The sequence below is a fragment of the Plecotus auritus genome (assembly GCF_963455305.1).
Source record: "Plecotus auritus genome assembly, chromosome: 1".
Taxonomy (NCBI): Eukaryota; Metazoa; Chordata; class Mammalia; order Chiroptera; family Vespertilionidae; genus Plecotus; species Plecotus auritus.
Window position 1 is genome coordinate 79,816,522 of NC_137770.1, and position 13,149 is coordinate 79,829,670.

General features: G+C 43.6%; 1 protein-coding gene across 3 annotated transcripts in view; it reads left to right on the forward strand.

The window, feature by feature from the left end:
• RYR3 (ryanodine receptor 3) overlaps window positions 1-13,149 on the forward strand; it is a 547,436-nt gene that overhangs the window by 466,770 nt on the left and 67,517 nt on the right. For all 3 annotated transcript variants that reach the window (XM_080659255.1, XM_080659256.1, XM_080659257.1), the window contains exons 64-65: window positions 1,137-1,218; window positions 6,185-6,315. In XM_080659255.1, coding sequence (XP_080515381.1) covers window positions 1,137-1,218; window positions 6,185-6,315 — 213 coding nt within the window. The remainder of the gene's footprint in view (window positions 1-1,136; window positions 1,219-6,184; window positions 6,316-13,149) is intronic.

Below are 13,149 nucleotides of genomic sequence, written 5' to 3' on the forward strand. Positions count from 1 at the left end.
TTTAGCTCCCAGCTCTTTGTTCCTACTTAATTTGAACAGGTTATCTGAATAATCCAGCAGGATTGCTCCCAGGGCTTTTCAGACACTACTTTTCCTCTTAAGAAGCCCTAATTTATTCATTGAATACCAGGAGCAAAGAAAAGCTGCTACCATTTCCTTATCTGGGGCTTCAGAAGACCATAGTCGATTGGTTTTACTTTAGTTTGCATTCAGAATCATGTACAGAACTCTCCTGCAAATATTCTGCCACCAAGCTTCAGTTTCATGCTTTAAATGCTAGTACATGATTTAATTTAATTTAACCAGTTGTCAGTAGCTAAAGCTGGGTCTTCCATATCCCTGAACAATTGAAAGTCAGTATTTCCGTGGGGTTGTGGGGCATGGCGCAGGAACATCTCAGCCCATTATTTCCTGTCATGGAAGTAACTCGCCTCCATGTTAAAAAATAAAAAATTGAATGAGTTCTCACTGTGGTAAGTTAGTCCCAGCCATGTGATGAGTTGCAGACATTACCAGGGACATGTAGCCTGCAGATAAACTTGTGAGTTCCCAGGTAGAACATGCCCTTCCCTTAGAAAACGTGGCAAAATCACAATCTGATTAAATTGCCTTTTGAAAAACTTCCCTCAGAGAACTTGGGACAGGTGAAAATGAGGAATTTTGCTCCAACTCGGAAGAGGTTAAGACATTGTATATATCTTCCTAGGAAATGAATAAAAGGCTCATTAAAACTTCAGATTTCTTGCATGCTTCCTTTCAAAGCAAGCAAATGCATTCCTCTGGCTAAAATTTGACTACAGTGTCTCCTCCTACTCGGAAAAAAAAAAATCCCATATGGAAGGACTCGGTGGTCTAATGATTCCTTGTGATCCCCAACCTGAGCCCCACAGAGAAACTGGGATGGCTCAGTGGAGGAGAGTCTTCTATCAATATTTTCTCTCCCAGTTCAGCAACTAGAACCTGGGTAGAAAGAGGCTATAGGGATGGAGGGTGGTAGGAGGAGGGAGAGAAAGAAAAAGATCTCTCTGGCTTTCAGGTGATGCCAGCGCATTTTTCTGTTGATAGACCCTCTCCGTGTGCGGAAGGTGGTGAGCTGTGATGGTGCAAGGCGGTGACGCTCTTTTTGTTCTTTCCAGTGGGTGACGTGCAGATTTCCTGCTACCACATACTGTGCAGCCTCTACTCCCTTGGAACAGGAAAGAACATCTATGTGGAAAGGTAATGAGTGAACACAGGAGGCTAACACATTCAGGCCCAGAAAAACATTACTTAACAATAGCATCTTTTCAGTCCAGCAAAATCAAAATGCTCGCTGAAATGGGATGGTGACTTTGAGCCTAGGTTATGCAATGTTTATGGCAATGTTAAGAAGTGGAATGATGCTTTTAAACTTACGACTTTTGTGGCGACAGCTGGCGAAGGAGCAGTAGAGCCAAGCTAAAACTCATGTGCTAGTGACCAAAAAATGTCACAGAAATGCCCATTTCTTCATAATCACAGCTTCCAAATTGCTTCTAGGACTCCTGTGGTTAAAGCTGGTTGAGGAACTCGAGGGACATGAGGCAGTTGCTTAGAGTTTAATGAGTTTCTATGTGATACAATCCTGGGCCTTGACCGTTCTCGGCTGTCAGATTAGCTATAGTTTTAAACGAGGCCACACTTTGGTAGCAGAACTGCTTTTCAATAATCTTGGATCTGAACAAGCTGATTGACAGAGAGCGTGGGTGTCAGCTTGGCTCTCTAATCTGCCTGGAGCTGTGGAGGCCTTTGTGACCCCCTGCTTTTCACCATCAAATGCCATGTGTTGTGTTATTCTGTTTAAGGGTATGGGAAAGATCAGAGGGATAAACACAGTATTAACCACACACTGGACTTAGTCTTATCCTTGGAAATCTTTCTTTTCCTTTTTTTCCCCTTTCAAATGAGGAAACTGGAAGGAATTCAATCTGTGCCTGAAATTATTTCATCTAAACATGTCTTGGTATCTATGCCCCCTGTGCCTCCTCAGTTTATGGTACCTTTATCATGTCAATAATAAATCCTTGGTTCACATCAAAACTTACATAAATTTTTATTGCAATTTCTAAAAAAAAAAAAAAAAAAAAAAATACTCTGATTCTTTCAAAAACTCAATAACTAGTCCTAGCTGGTTTGACTCACTGGATAGAGTGTTGGCCTGCGAACTGAAGGGTCCTGGGTTTGATTCCGGTCAAGGGCACATGCCTGGGTTGCAGGCCAATCCCCAGTGTGGGCTGTGCAGGAGGTAGCCGATCAGTGATTCTCTCTTATCATGATATTTCTATTTCTCTCTCCCTCTCCCTTCCTCTTGGAAATCAATTTAAAAAAAAACTCAAGAACTATGACTTGAAATCATGTGCTAGTAGCCAAAACATGTTCAAGAAATGTCTATGTCTTCATAATCACAGCTTCCACTCACTTCTGGAGTGTAAGAGTTTGAGAAACTAATGACTACTTTATTTTGATTATGATTTTAATTCCTTACAGTTGCACATCTTTACTTACTGCTTTACATAAAACATGGATATGTTTGTCATTTAGAATTGGGCAAACAAAAATTTCAACCATATTTTACCAAGTCAACAAGAGAATTAAGTTAAAATTTTCCGTTTGATGGGACTTGGTCAAGAATTTTACTTAGGGAAGATGTCTTTAATTCATTCCTTCCATTAAACATTTGTGAATATTTTCTCAATTTCTTATTCTTTCATTTTTATGTATGTATATACATGCATCTATATGTGTATGTGTTTCTTTGTACATTTTTTTAAAAGTTTGTGCATTATTCTCTTGGAAAAAAAGGTCAAATAAAGGTCAAGTCTGAAATGTCAGACCAGAAAAAGATTCATATGACTTTTCATGCTTTATTCATATATTCATTGCAGTTTTATTATGTATCTGCTCCCCGCAACGTTGTGAATATTGTGCCTGTACACTCCATGGTGGTGGGAGTCAGCTGGGAGAAGCACCTAGCTTAAGGCTGCTCCAATTGTCTGTCTGCTAGTTAATGATTTAAAATCCTACACTTGAGATGCTACTGCTATTAACCACCTTTGTTTGTTTTCTTTTGTATTGTGAAAGTGAGACATACTTTAGAGATTTACTTCTCCTTCTTTCCCTGGCTGCTTTTGATTAAGGCTGCTCAAACATTGCAAGCTTTCCCTAATCCTCTGAGATTGCTCTTTAGTACCATCCCTTCCCCTGCTTTCTGCCCTCTGCAATGTGTTGTTTTCTCTCCTTAGCATCCTCTGCAATATACATGGAGGAACTTTCACAGCTGCAAATCCCCAGATATGTGCAAGGCATAATTATTATTGCTGTGATGACTTTGTCTCTGCCTGTGTCCCTGGCAACAAGGTCCCGATCCATGGAAATAAAATTGAGAGAACAACTTGGAAGTAACAAAAACTGAAATACAAATTGAACCCTCCTCAATCTGTCACCATGACCAAGTACTATATATGAAAAATACTCTACTAGAGAGGGTGAACTGAGAAAGACAAAAGAGTTTCCACATCCAGTGAGAAACTCCAAGAAGATATAGATCCTTTGGTTGCTATGGAGCTGTTTGTGTAGCCCTTGCTGTGATTGGTCCACAGCCACACTGCCCTCTGGGGGGCGCTAATGACCAGAGAAGCATTGTAACAGCAGGCCTTCATCAGCTCAGTCTCTCTGGGGCCTGGAGGTCACAGTCATTCACTCTGGTATCTCACAGCCAGGAGCATTAATTGGCAGACTTCTGAGCTTTACTTTTATAGAACTTTCAGGCCAGGAGAAGTGTTGTTTATATATTCCTTTTGGCCCAATGGCTAATTAGCATCACTGTGAGCTCCAGAGTAGAAAGCGTCCTGGGGTGAGCTGGGAGAGACTCCGGTTTCTCAGTAATTAATATCGGGAGGATGGGACATGCATGCCCCTTGAGTCAGTGCAGCACTGGGAAACTGTCTTCCATCCCAAGGACTGCCTTCGTATGAGACTGACGTTCTAGAAATTCACTGTCATGAGTTCATGACTTTAATTTTGGTGAGAGAGTAAGAAAGAGGGGAATAATGGGTCAATTTAGCACCAGGACAACCCAGGACCTGCTGTTTCCCAGGTTCATCTCCCTGGACCAGCTAAAATTTGCTCTCAGGTCTGCTCTTCCTTTTCATCCCTGACTTTCACCCAGGATTGTTTCCCTTCAATGCCCTCCCCATGGCATTTCTTTTCAATCGCAATTTAGCTCTTTATTTCCTCCTCCGCCTCAAAAGGCAAGACTGAAGGAGAAGAAACACAGTATCTCTCTTCATTGGCCATGGTGATTGGTTAAACAAAAAGAGTGTTGACTGAAAAGTAGGCAGCCTGTTGTAGATCCTTATATTTGAGGTAGACAGGCCCTCACCTAAGCGGTCACTGGGGTGTTGGTCACTCAGGCCTAAAGTTAAAAGGATGCCTCTCTTCTCACGCTTTCCCACCACCTTGAGCTTAGCAAAGAAGGGAAGACAAAGGCTAAAACTGTCTGGCTTACTCCTCGGGAAGCACTGGCTCCCCTGGTCACCCCTACCACATAGTAAATGCTTGTCATCCACGCCCAGAGACCCTACAGTTTTGACATTCGGGCTTCTTGATGCTGCCAGATATGTTGGCTGTTGTCACAGTGAAAGACAGGTTCCACAGCCTTGGGTGCAGGTTCTGGTGGGAGCTGCAAGGAAAACGAGGGCCGAATGCCTTTCTGTTTCCACAGAAGTGCAGTAGTGGGTTAAGTGTCTGCTCTTGGCTGCAAGTGCACCCACTCTTGCTGGCGGTTTTCTCCATGGTGGTTCCCCAGAGATACAGCCTGACACCCTCCGCATCAGGGGGTTAGCTAGTGAGCTTCATGTTCACAGTATCAGTGTGCAATTTGAGTTGATCAGTCACAGAGCAAAGTGAACAAGATGGGCTTGAGCACTCTAAGCCCTTCCAGTTCTTAATTATAGACCAATTGTCTACATTTCCCATTGATTATCTTGGCATTGTGGTCTAATAAAGGACTCACAGTATTGGTTTGTTTGAAGAAATTTTTCCCTTATATGGGAGCTGACATCATGTGTGTAACTCACAGGACCAGTATGTGGTCTGTCCATGATTGCATTCCAATGGGTGGCGAAGAAGAGATATTTGTGGGTGAAAAACAGATGGCTCTGCTCTCTCATTCACCAGAAAGCAACAGATAAAAGCCCCACACAAGGCCCTCAAGCCAGCACTGTCACTGTACTGTCTCACCAGCAGAAAGGACCCACTGGGTTAGACAGTACAACTCGAGACTAAGCCCAGGTCTGCGAGGGGAAAGCACTACAGTACTAGCTCCACGCAGACCAGCCAGTGGCTGGTTCCCGTCACTTACGCTTGCAGACTTGGTCATCCCACAAGCAAGCACAAATCCTCTCAGTGGGAGAACCAAAAATCTGAACTAGGGAAACCCAAGCACTTTATTTTTGTTTGGTTGCTTGTTTCAGAGGAAGATTTCAAATCCAGAGCTTAATGCATTATATGCTGGACACTCAAACGTTTGTGAAAGGAAGAGATAGAAGTAATAGGTGTAAGAGGCCTTTCCTCTAAATCAAGCAAGATGCTCTGTGACCTATTATTTCTATTAGAACTTAGGTATCTTATTTCGTGTCTAATTAGTACTTTTGGCCCATTATCTACTGTTCCCACTGGTGAACACAGGCTCCAACCATAGCAGAGAATAGACACAGAGAAATTACACAGAAGATTTCAAAGCACTTTGAGGACAAGGAGGATCAGATTCAGGGTGGATGCCAGCAAAATGTACTCTCAGACATGCTGGGAGATAAGTACAAAACTACAAAGCATATTATATCACCTTAGCTCAGTGGTCAGCGAACTGTGGCTCGCGAGCCGCGATTTGCCGCTCTGTTGACTAATGAGTTTGCCAACCACTGCCTTAGCCAATTGATAACTAGGTTCCAAGTAGTGAGACCATTGCAGAGCATTGATTAGTGTCCAGCAAAAGATGGGGGAGAAAGACGTGCATGCAGCCCTGCTGAGCCCAGGGCCCAGGGATGTCCAGTGGAGTCATCAGAGAGAAGCGGCCTGAGACATCCTGGGGAAGGGGCCTGGCCCGCCAACGCATGGGGCCAGCATGTGAGTGGCAGCACTTCTAAATGGACTTGTTTGTTTCCAGACAACGTCCTGCCCTTGGAGAATGCCTGGCTTCCCTGGCAGCTGCCATTCCAGTGGCATTCCTGGAGCCCACCCTTAACCGCTACAATCCGCTCTCGGTCTTCAACACCAAAACCCCCAGGGAGAGATCTAGTAAGTATCTTCCCACAGGTCATCAGCCCGTATGCTGGGAGGAGAGCCTAGGAAGGAAGGCTGTGCAGGCAGGGAGCGGTAGCCAGCAGCACTGCGGCTTGACATGCTCTGAGAGGCCAGAGGTCAGGGCTGGATACGTTGCATGTCTCCAACTTGCTGTGAAAATGAGCATGGGCAAGTCCTTTGTTACTGTTAGACTTTGATTTCTTCCTCTGTAAAATGAGGAGCCAGAAACCTCAGGTTCTCTTGTCTGCCCTGGGTCTTCTCCTCCTGCCCCCTGGGGATGTGATGACTTGTTCGGTGTCTCTCCAGTGTCAGCAGAAGGGCAGGTCTGCACTAATAACCTAATTATGCTCTTCATGTCCAAGGAGAGACTGTTTCCAAGGATGATGACCACACGTTCTCCATCTGCATGGAGAATAAAACAGGAAAACACCAGAGGGAAGTGAAATTACACAAGAACAGAGCATTGTTCTAAGTTCTAAGACAGCAGTCTGCAAACTGTGATGATGAGCCCACTGCCTGTTTTTGTAAATAACCTTTTATTGGAGCAGGTCACACCCACTTGTTTAGATGTTGCTGTGGCTGCTTTAGCACTATGTTGGGAAGGAAAAATAATTTTCCCTCTACCCTGAACTATTCTTGGCTAAAACCCCTGTAGAAAAGACATATTAACAAGAGAAAAATAAAACTATTTTAATCACATACATATGTACATGTGCCCCACAGAGATATGAGATTGGAAAAGTAGCCCGAGGAATGAGCCTTAAATTCCGTCCAGGCTAAGGAAAGGGGCAAAGGCATGGGCGTGGAAGGGAAGGAGGCAGTCAGGAAGGGAAGAAGAGGAGCTGCTTGTAAACAAAGGTTGCCAGGCCATTCAGGGGTCTCTCAGATGAAATGGTCCTGCTTGGTAAGAGCTCTCTTCCTGGTAGACTGCCTTTTTAATGTAAATCCCTTTTATAAATGTAGAGTTCTTTGACAAAAGGGTAACTTCTAATCCTTCTTCAGAGATTCTGTGTGCTGTTTCTTAAAAATAATCAGCTCAAAATAATCCCTGTACCAGAGGCATATTTGCAGGGGCACATTCTGCTCCCCTTCCACTCCAGCGGTGGAGCTGAGTCATGGCAGCAGAGACTGTCTGGCCTGCCTAAAATATTTACTCTCTGGCCCCTTACAGAAAAGGTTTTCCACCCCCTATCTAGAAGAACTTAGAAATGGAATGCAAGGCAGGTTGTAAACCTGCTCCTGGAGGGTGGGAGGGAGAGTCCTCACATCTGGATGAATTATGATCCCACTGAAGGGCAGTGGAATAGAGGAGCTTCACACGGAAACCTTGAATCAACTAGAAAGAACTACAGAGATTCGGTGTAACATGAAACAAAAAGTAACATGAAGCAAAAATTACCACACCATGGGCCTAATCAATATCAAGAAAAACCATGCCTAGCCAGGGTGGGTCAGTTAGTTGGGAGTTATCCCGGGCACCATAAAGGGTCACCTGTTCTTTTTCCTGGCAGGGCACATACCCTGGTTGTAGGCTCAATCCCTCGTAGGGGTGAGCAGGAGGCAGCTGATCAATGTTTCTCTCTATCTCCCTCTCCCGTCCTCTCACTCTAAAATCAATAAAAACATAATGTTAAAAAAAATAATTTAAAAAAAAACAGTAACCCATTTCAAACCAGAACCATCCTATTTCCTTAAAATATTGATATACCAGACCAACAGGTGATGGACAGCATAGCGATTCTATTTAGTTCGGGCCCTCTTCTCAAGCTGCTATGTGATCCTAAGGGAGGGAATGCTAAGAGAGTACAGGTTCATGTTCCACTCTTTATCACCAGTCTCCCCATTGAAGAATGCAGAGTGCTCAGCCAAGGTGGGCTTATCCCCATTTGCTTTTTCTACTTCAGATAAAAGAAACACCTTGCCCTCAGAAATGATCACCAGGATGGTTTAGATAAGGCCACTTTATAAAACTCTTTTCCTGAGCAAGAATACAATGGAGACTGGTGTCCTCAGGGCTGGTGAAGAAAGAAACACTGCTGAGATGCCTCAACTTTCCAAAGTCTCTGATGAAATTTCCAAGTTAATTCCCTTCAGCCTCATCTCACCCTTTCTCTCCTTTCTTGGACTAGCAAAAATATGTTTCAACCTTGGGTTTTTTCCACCCTCTCATGATTCTAAATGAGTCACATCTTGTAGCTGAGTGGGAGCTGAGCAACTGAGTGGCTTTAGTAATGTTGAGAAGGGCTGTGACATCTGTAGGAAAATGCCAGACCAAGCATTACTCCCCAGTTCCAAAGAGACATGGGCCCAGTCACGACCATGCTGGACATTTACACATTCATTCTGCTCCAACTTTGATTCAAGAAATAGTGCACCTTTGTCTCAGTATCACCAATATGTTGGGAAAGAGAGAGACCTACTCTGCTCTTGAGCTCATAGAGGCCCAGCAGCAGGCAAAGTGAGAGCTTCACAAATAGATGGAGGAAACCTAGATTGGCTTTGGGAGGAAGGGGATCAGCTCTGTCCCATTGTTCTCCTTCTCAAGAGCTATTTGAAAAATGTTGCTTCTTATTTTACGTATCACTACATTGATTTGATAAGACATGTTCATAAATAAAAAATAAGAACCCGTCATTGCTTACTCACAAAGAAGAAAAGAGACAAGGTTGTGATTAGAGATGACATAGTTCTTCATCCATCAGTGACATACTGTGGGACTCAAGTCCCCTGAGCCCATGTTTTTCAGCATACAGTTAATCAAAGAGTGAATGCTGATCACGTGTATGGCTCTTGAAAAGTAGACTGTGCATGAATATGTATTGTGGGGTAACCAGGTTTGCCTGGAGTCAGAGAATGAGTGATGGCCTAACAGACTCTATTGAAGTAGACTTCATTCATTATATAAAGTGGACGGCTGAAGGGATCAAGAAGGGGCAGGAATGTATAGGGTGACAAATGAGGTGAGTTTTCAGTTTAGAAATACAATATGAACTGATTTATCAAGCCTTCAGTCAAATGGACATCTCTATTAATTGACAGTTAGTGTTCTGCCAGCAGTTACTCATATTAGTAACCCTTCTACCCTACAAGATCCTGGTGCATTTTCTGACTCATGCAAAAATTATAAAGAGATGCCTAGAAAAGGTTTAATACCGTTATGTGCCAGTTATTCAAAACTAGAGAAAATCTTTGGTTATGTGTGGCAGTAGTCTATTAATCAGAACATTAGATTGGCCAAAACATCCTAATCACCGGCCAGTTTACTTTGCACACCCTAACTGGAATAATCAACCAGAGGAAGGAGGTCCAGTTTCCATGGAAGCTCTGCCTCCACTCCAAAGAGGTGAAGCCCTCTTCTTGAGGGAAGAGCTGCTCAGTGAAGAATATACAACTTTAGAATCTAACTCAGTGGTTCTCAAACTCCAGCATACATCAGAATCCCTCAGAGGGCTGGTTAGAAAGAAGCTTGCTGAGTCCAACCCATAGAGTTTCTAATCCAGCGAGTATGGACTCAGAAGGTCCTATCACTACTTTGCTGTTGCTGCTGGTGGGAGGACTTCACTTTGAGAAACATTGATGTAGAACAGCGATTTTCAACTGGTGTTTTGCAAGAATTTTTAAAACATGCAATACCTGACTATTTGTCAGGGGCACTGACCTCTTTTCCCTTAGATTGTCAAATTTAAAAAAAATAACAATAGCCAACACAACAATAGTCATCTGGTGTGAATGAATCAAAATTAAACCTATGTTTTGTCAGACCAGCAAAAAATATATATTTTTGGTGTGCTGCAGAATTTTAGTAATCAGTTTATGTGTGCAATGAGATAGGAAAGGTTAAAACTTGTTTATCTAGAAGATGAAAGGGCAGTGGTTCAAATGATCCTCCCTAACAGTCTTGTGTCTGATTCTGACAAGACCCAGCTAAGGGTGTTTTTCAGGTAGATAACTCAGCAGCATTCATTCTGTGGTTTTATATGGCATTTGAAGTACAAAACACCATCTGAATCTCAAATGTTTCCTCTACTCAAGAGCCAATTACATATAAATAACTTTTAAAGGTCATTATAATGATTCCAGTGCAGAAACCTCAAGCAACTCTGTGTTTTTCTTAAGGAAAAAAAAAAAAAGTATTCCTGTTGAGGTATTGTCTACATGCCATTTAAACGTGTGTGCACGTGCACACACACACACACACACACACACACACACACACACGAGCCTTCTTTTTTTTATTTTGTTTTTATTTAATTTTATTTTTAATTTTTTTATTGATTGTGGTATTACATATGTGTCCTTATTCCTCCATTACCCCCCAAACCCTTCATTCATGCCCTTACCACCCTGCTGTCTGTGTCCATTGATTAGGCTTATATGCATGCATATAAGTCCTTTGGTTGGTCTCTCCCCCCTCACCCTTACCCTCCCCTACCTTCCCTGAGGTTTGAGGTTCTGATCGATGTTTCTCTGCCTCTGGATCTGTTTTTGTTCATCAGTTTATGTTGTTCATTATATTCCATAAATGAGTGAAATCATGTGATATTTATCTTTCTCTGCCTGGCTTATTTCACTTAGCATAATGCTCTCCATCTCCATCCATGTTGTTGCAAATGGTAAGAACTCCTTCTTTTTTCCCCGCAGCGTAGTATTCCATTGTGTAGATGTACCATAGTTTTTTAATCCACTCATCTGCTGATGGGCACTTAGGCTGTTTCCAAATCTTAGCTATGGTGAATTGTGCTGCTATGAACATAGGGGTGCATAAATCCTTTCTGATTCGTGTTTCTAGTTTCTTGGGATATATTCCTAGAAGTGGGATCACTGGGTCAAATGGGAGTTCCATTTTTAGTTTTTTGAGGAAACTCCATACTGTTCTCCACAGTGGCTGCACCAGTCTGCATTCCCACCAGCAGTGCATGAGAGTTCCTTTTTCTCCGCATCCTCACCAGCACTTGTCATTTGTTGATTTGTCGATGGTAGCCATTCTGACAGGTGTGAGATGGTACCATATTGTTGTTCTGATTTGCATCTCTCAGATGATTAGTGACTTTGAGCAGGTTTTCATAAGTCTCTTGGCCTTCCTTCTGTCTTCTTCACACGAGCCTTCTTATTTACAATTTTATAGCAAACAACTGTAAGCTTCAGTTGCACTCTGGTGGTTGGCATTGCTCTGTGTGCAGAGCTGGAGGGAGACAGTTTGACTCTTCTGTCTTTACCTCTTTATTCTGACACTGTGTGAAATTATTTTGTTTGTGAGAGTCTCCCCAGGCCCCCATGTTGAGGTCACCCCTGATTGTTGTTGTTCTGCTAAAAGACAGAGGCTAGACTTGTTCTCTGCAAAAGTTTGGGTGGGCAAGGGACCATGTCTGGCCCAAGGAATTCCCTCCCACTGTAAATCATGGAAGCCCAGAGGTCTTTGGCTTTCATGCTGTGAATCCTTTTGAATGGTCTGGGTTTTAAAGAATATTGGTCCACTCCTAACTTCCAAGGCAGAGAGATCCTTAGCCTGATACTTACCAAAGGCCATAGTGATAACAACAGAAAGTCGTCCTAGGGAAAGCGTGTTAGGACCTCATGCGACTGCTCCGTAGCAGGGAGCTCCCCGGGGTCCACTGCGTTGCCACATGCCGTCCAGCAGAACCACCTGTCTCAGCTACAGATTCATTCACTCCACAGTCGCCAGGGTTATTTTGTACGTCTGCTCTAGGCAGTATGATCACGAGAGAAATCAAAACAGTCCCTTTCAATCAGCCAATATTTCTAAAGGCCAAAGAATTTGCCTTGGTCGCTTACTCATTAACCCTTCAGCTCCTGTGGACTCAACGTCTGAAGCAGACCCCCAACCAGCAGCAACACCAATAGCAGAGGGCCTGCAGGCATAACCTGCTTCACTGAACACAAACTTCTATTTGAAGGCTTCTGCTTTGTCCTGAGAAATTCATGAGAACTGTACTTCTAGTATCAAAAATCATTTCCTCAAATCTTCTAGTGTAACTGATGCTCTGGGAAAATGTTCCACATTTTCCTGTGGCTTCTCAGACTCCCTAGCCACTGTGGTGCCTGATGCTTCGGCCCAGTGTGAGAAGTTTGGCCTTTGGGTGGCGTGTACCCACCCCCAAGCCCAGGTGGACTCTGTGGGGAACAGTAAGATAAAGGGATGCACCTGTAGAGCTTTGGACTTGTGCTTCTTTCTCAACCCGCCCTGTCCCTCACTCATTGCCCTTATCTTCTCACCTGTCAGGAACCTCAGGATGCTTTTAGTCACTCTTCCCAGCTTTGGGGGGAACGTGTCCTTTTCCTTACAGAGAACAGGACAGCTAGCCCCTGGCTTCTTCTGTTGGCTCCTCTTGTATCTGATAACCTTTAATGTGGAATTTTGTTGCCACTTCATCCCATCTGTCCTTGTTCAGTGAAGTGATTGCAGTCATTCAGTGTGAAGAAAGGGCAGGGCTATTCATTATTTCTTGCACATATGCCTGTAGGAACAAAAAGGCTGAAATGATTGACAGCTCACCGCAGGTCAGTTGTAAATGTAGAAATCAACTCATGTGCAATGTTTCTTTCCCAAAATTTCCAACTGGATGGAACGTATTGTTGTCTCTGGTCCAGCTGAGGCAACATGTGATGAGGTTTCCTTTCCTTTTCTAAGCAGTGCAGCTGCCATCCCGGTGATTGAACCACAGGTTGGCAACCAAACACCCATTAGTGACTTTTCTCTAACTAGACCCGCCTTCCCTGCAGTGCATGTACTCAGAACAGGAGGGAGAAGCCCAGAGACCAGCTTGATCAGAGAGGTCTTGGGAAATGACCCTCAGCTGGGTCCCTGCC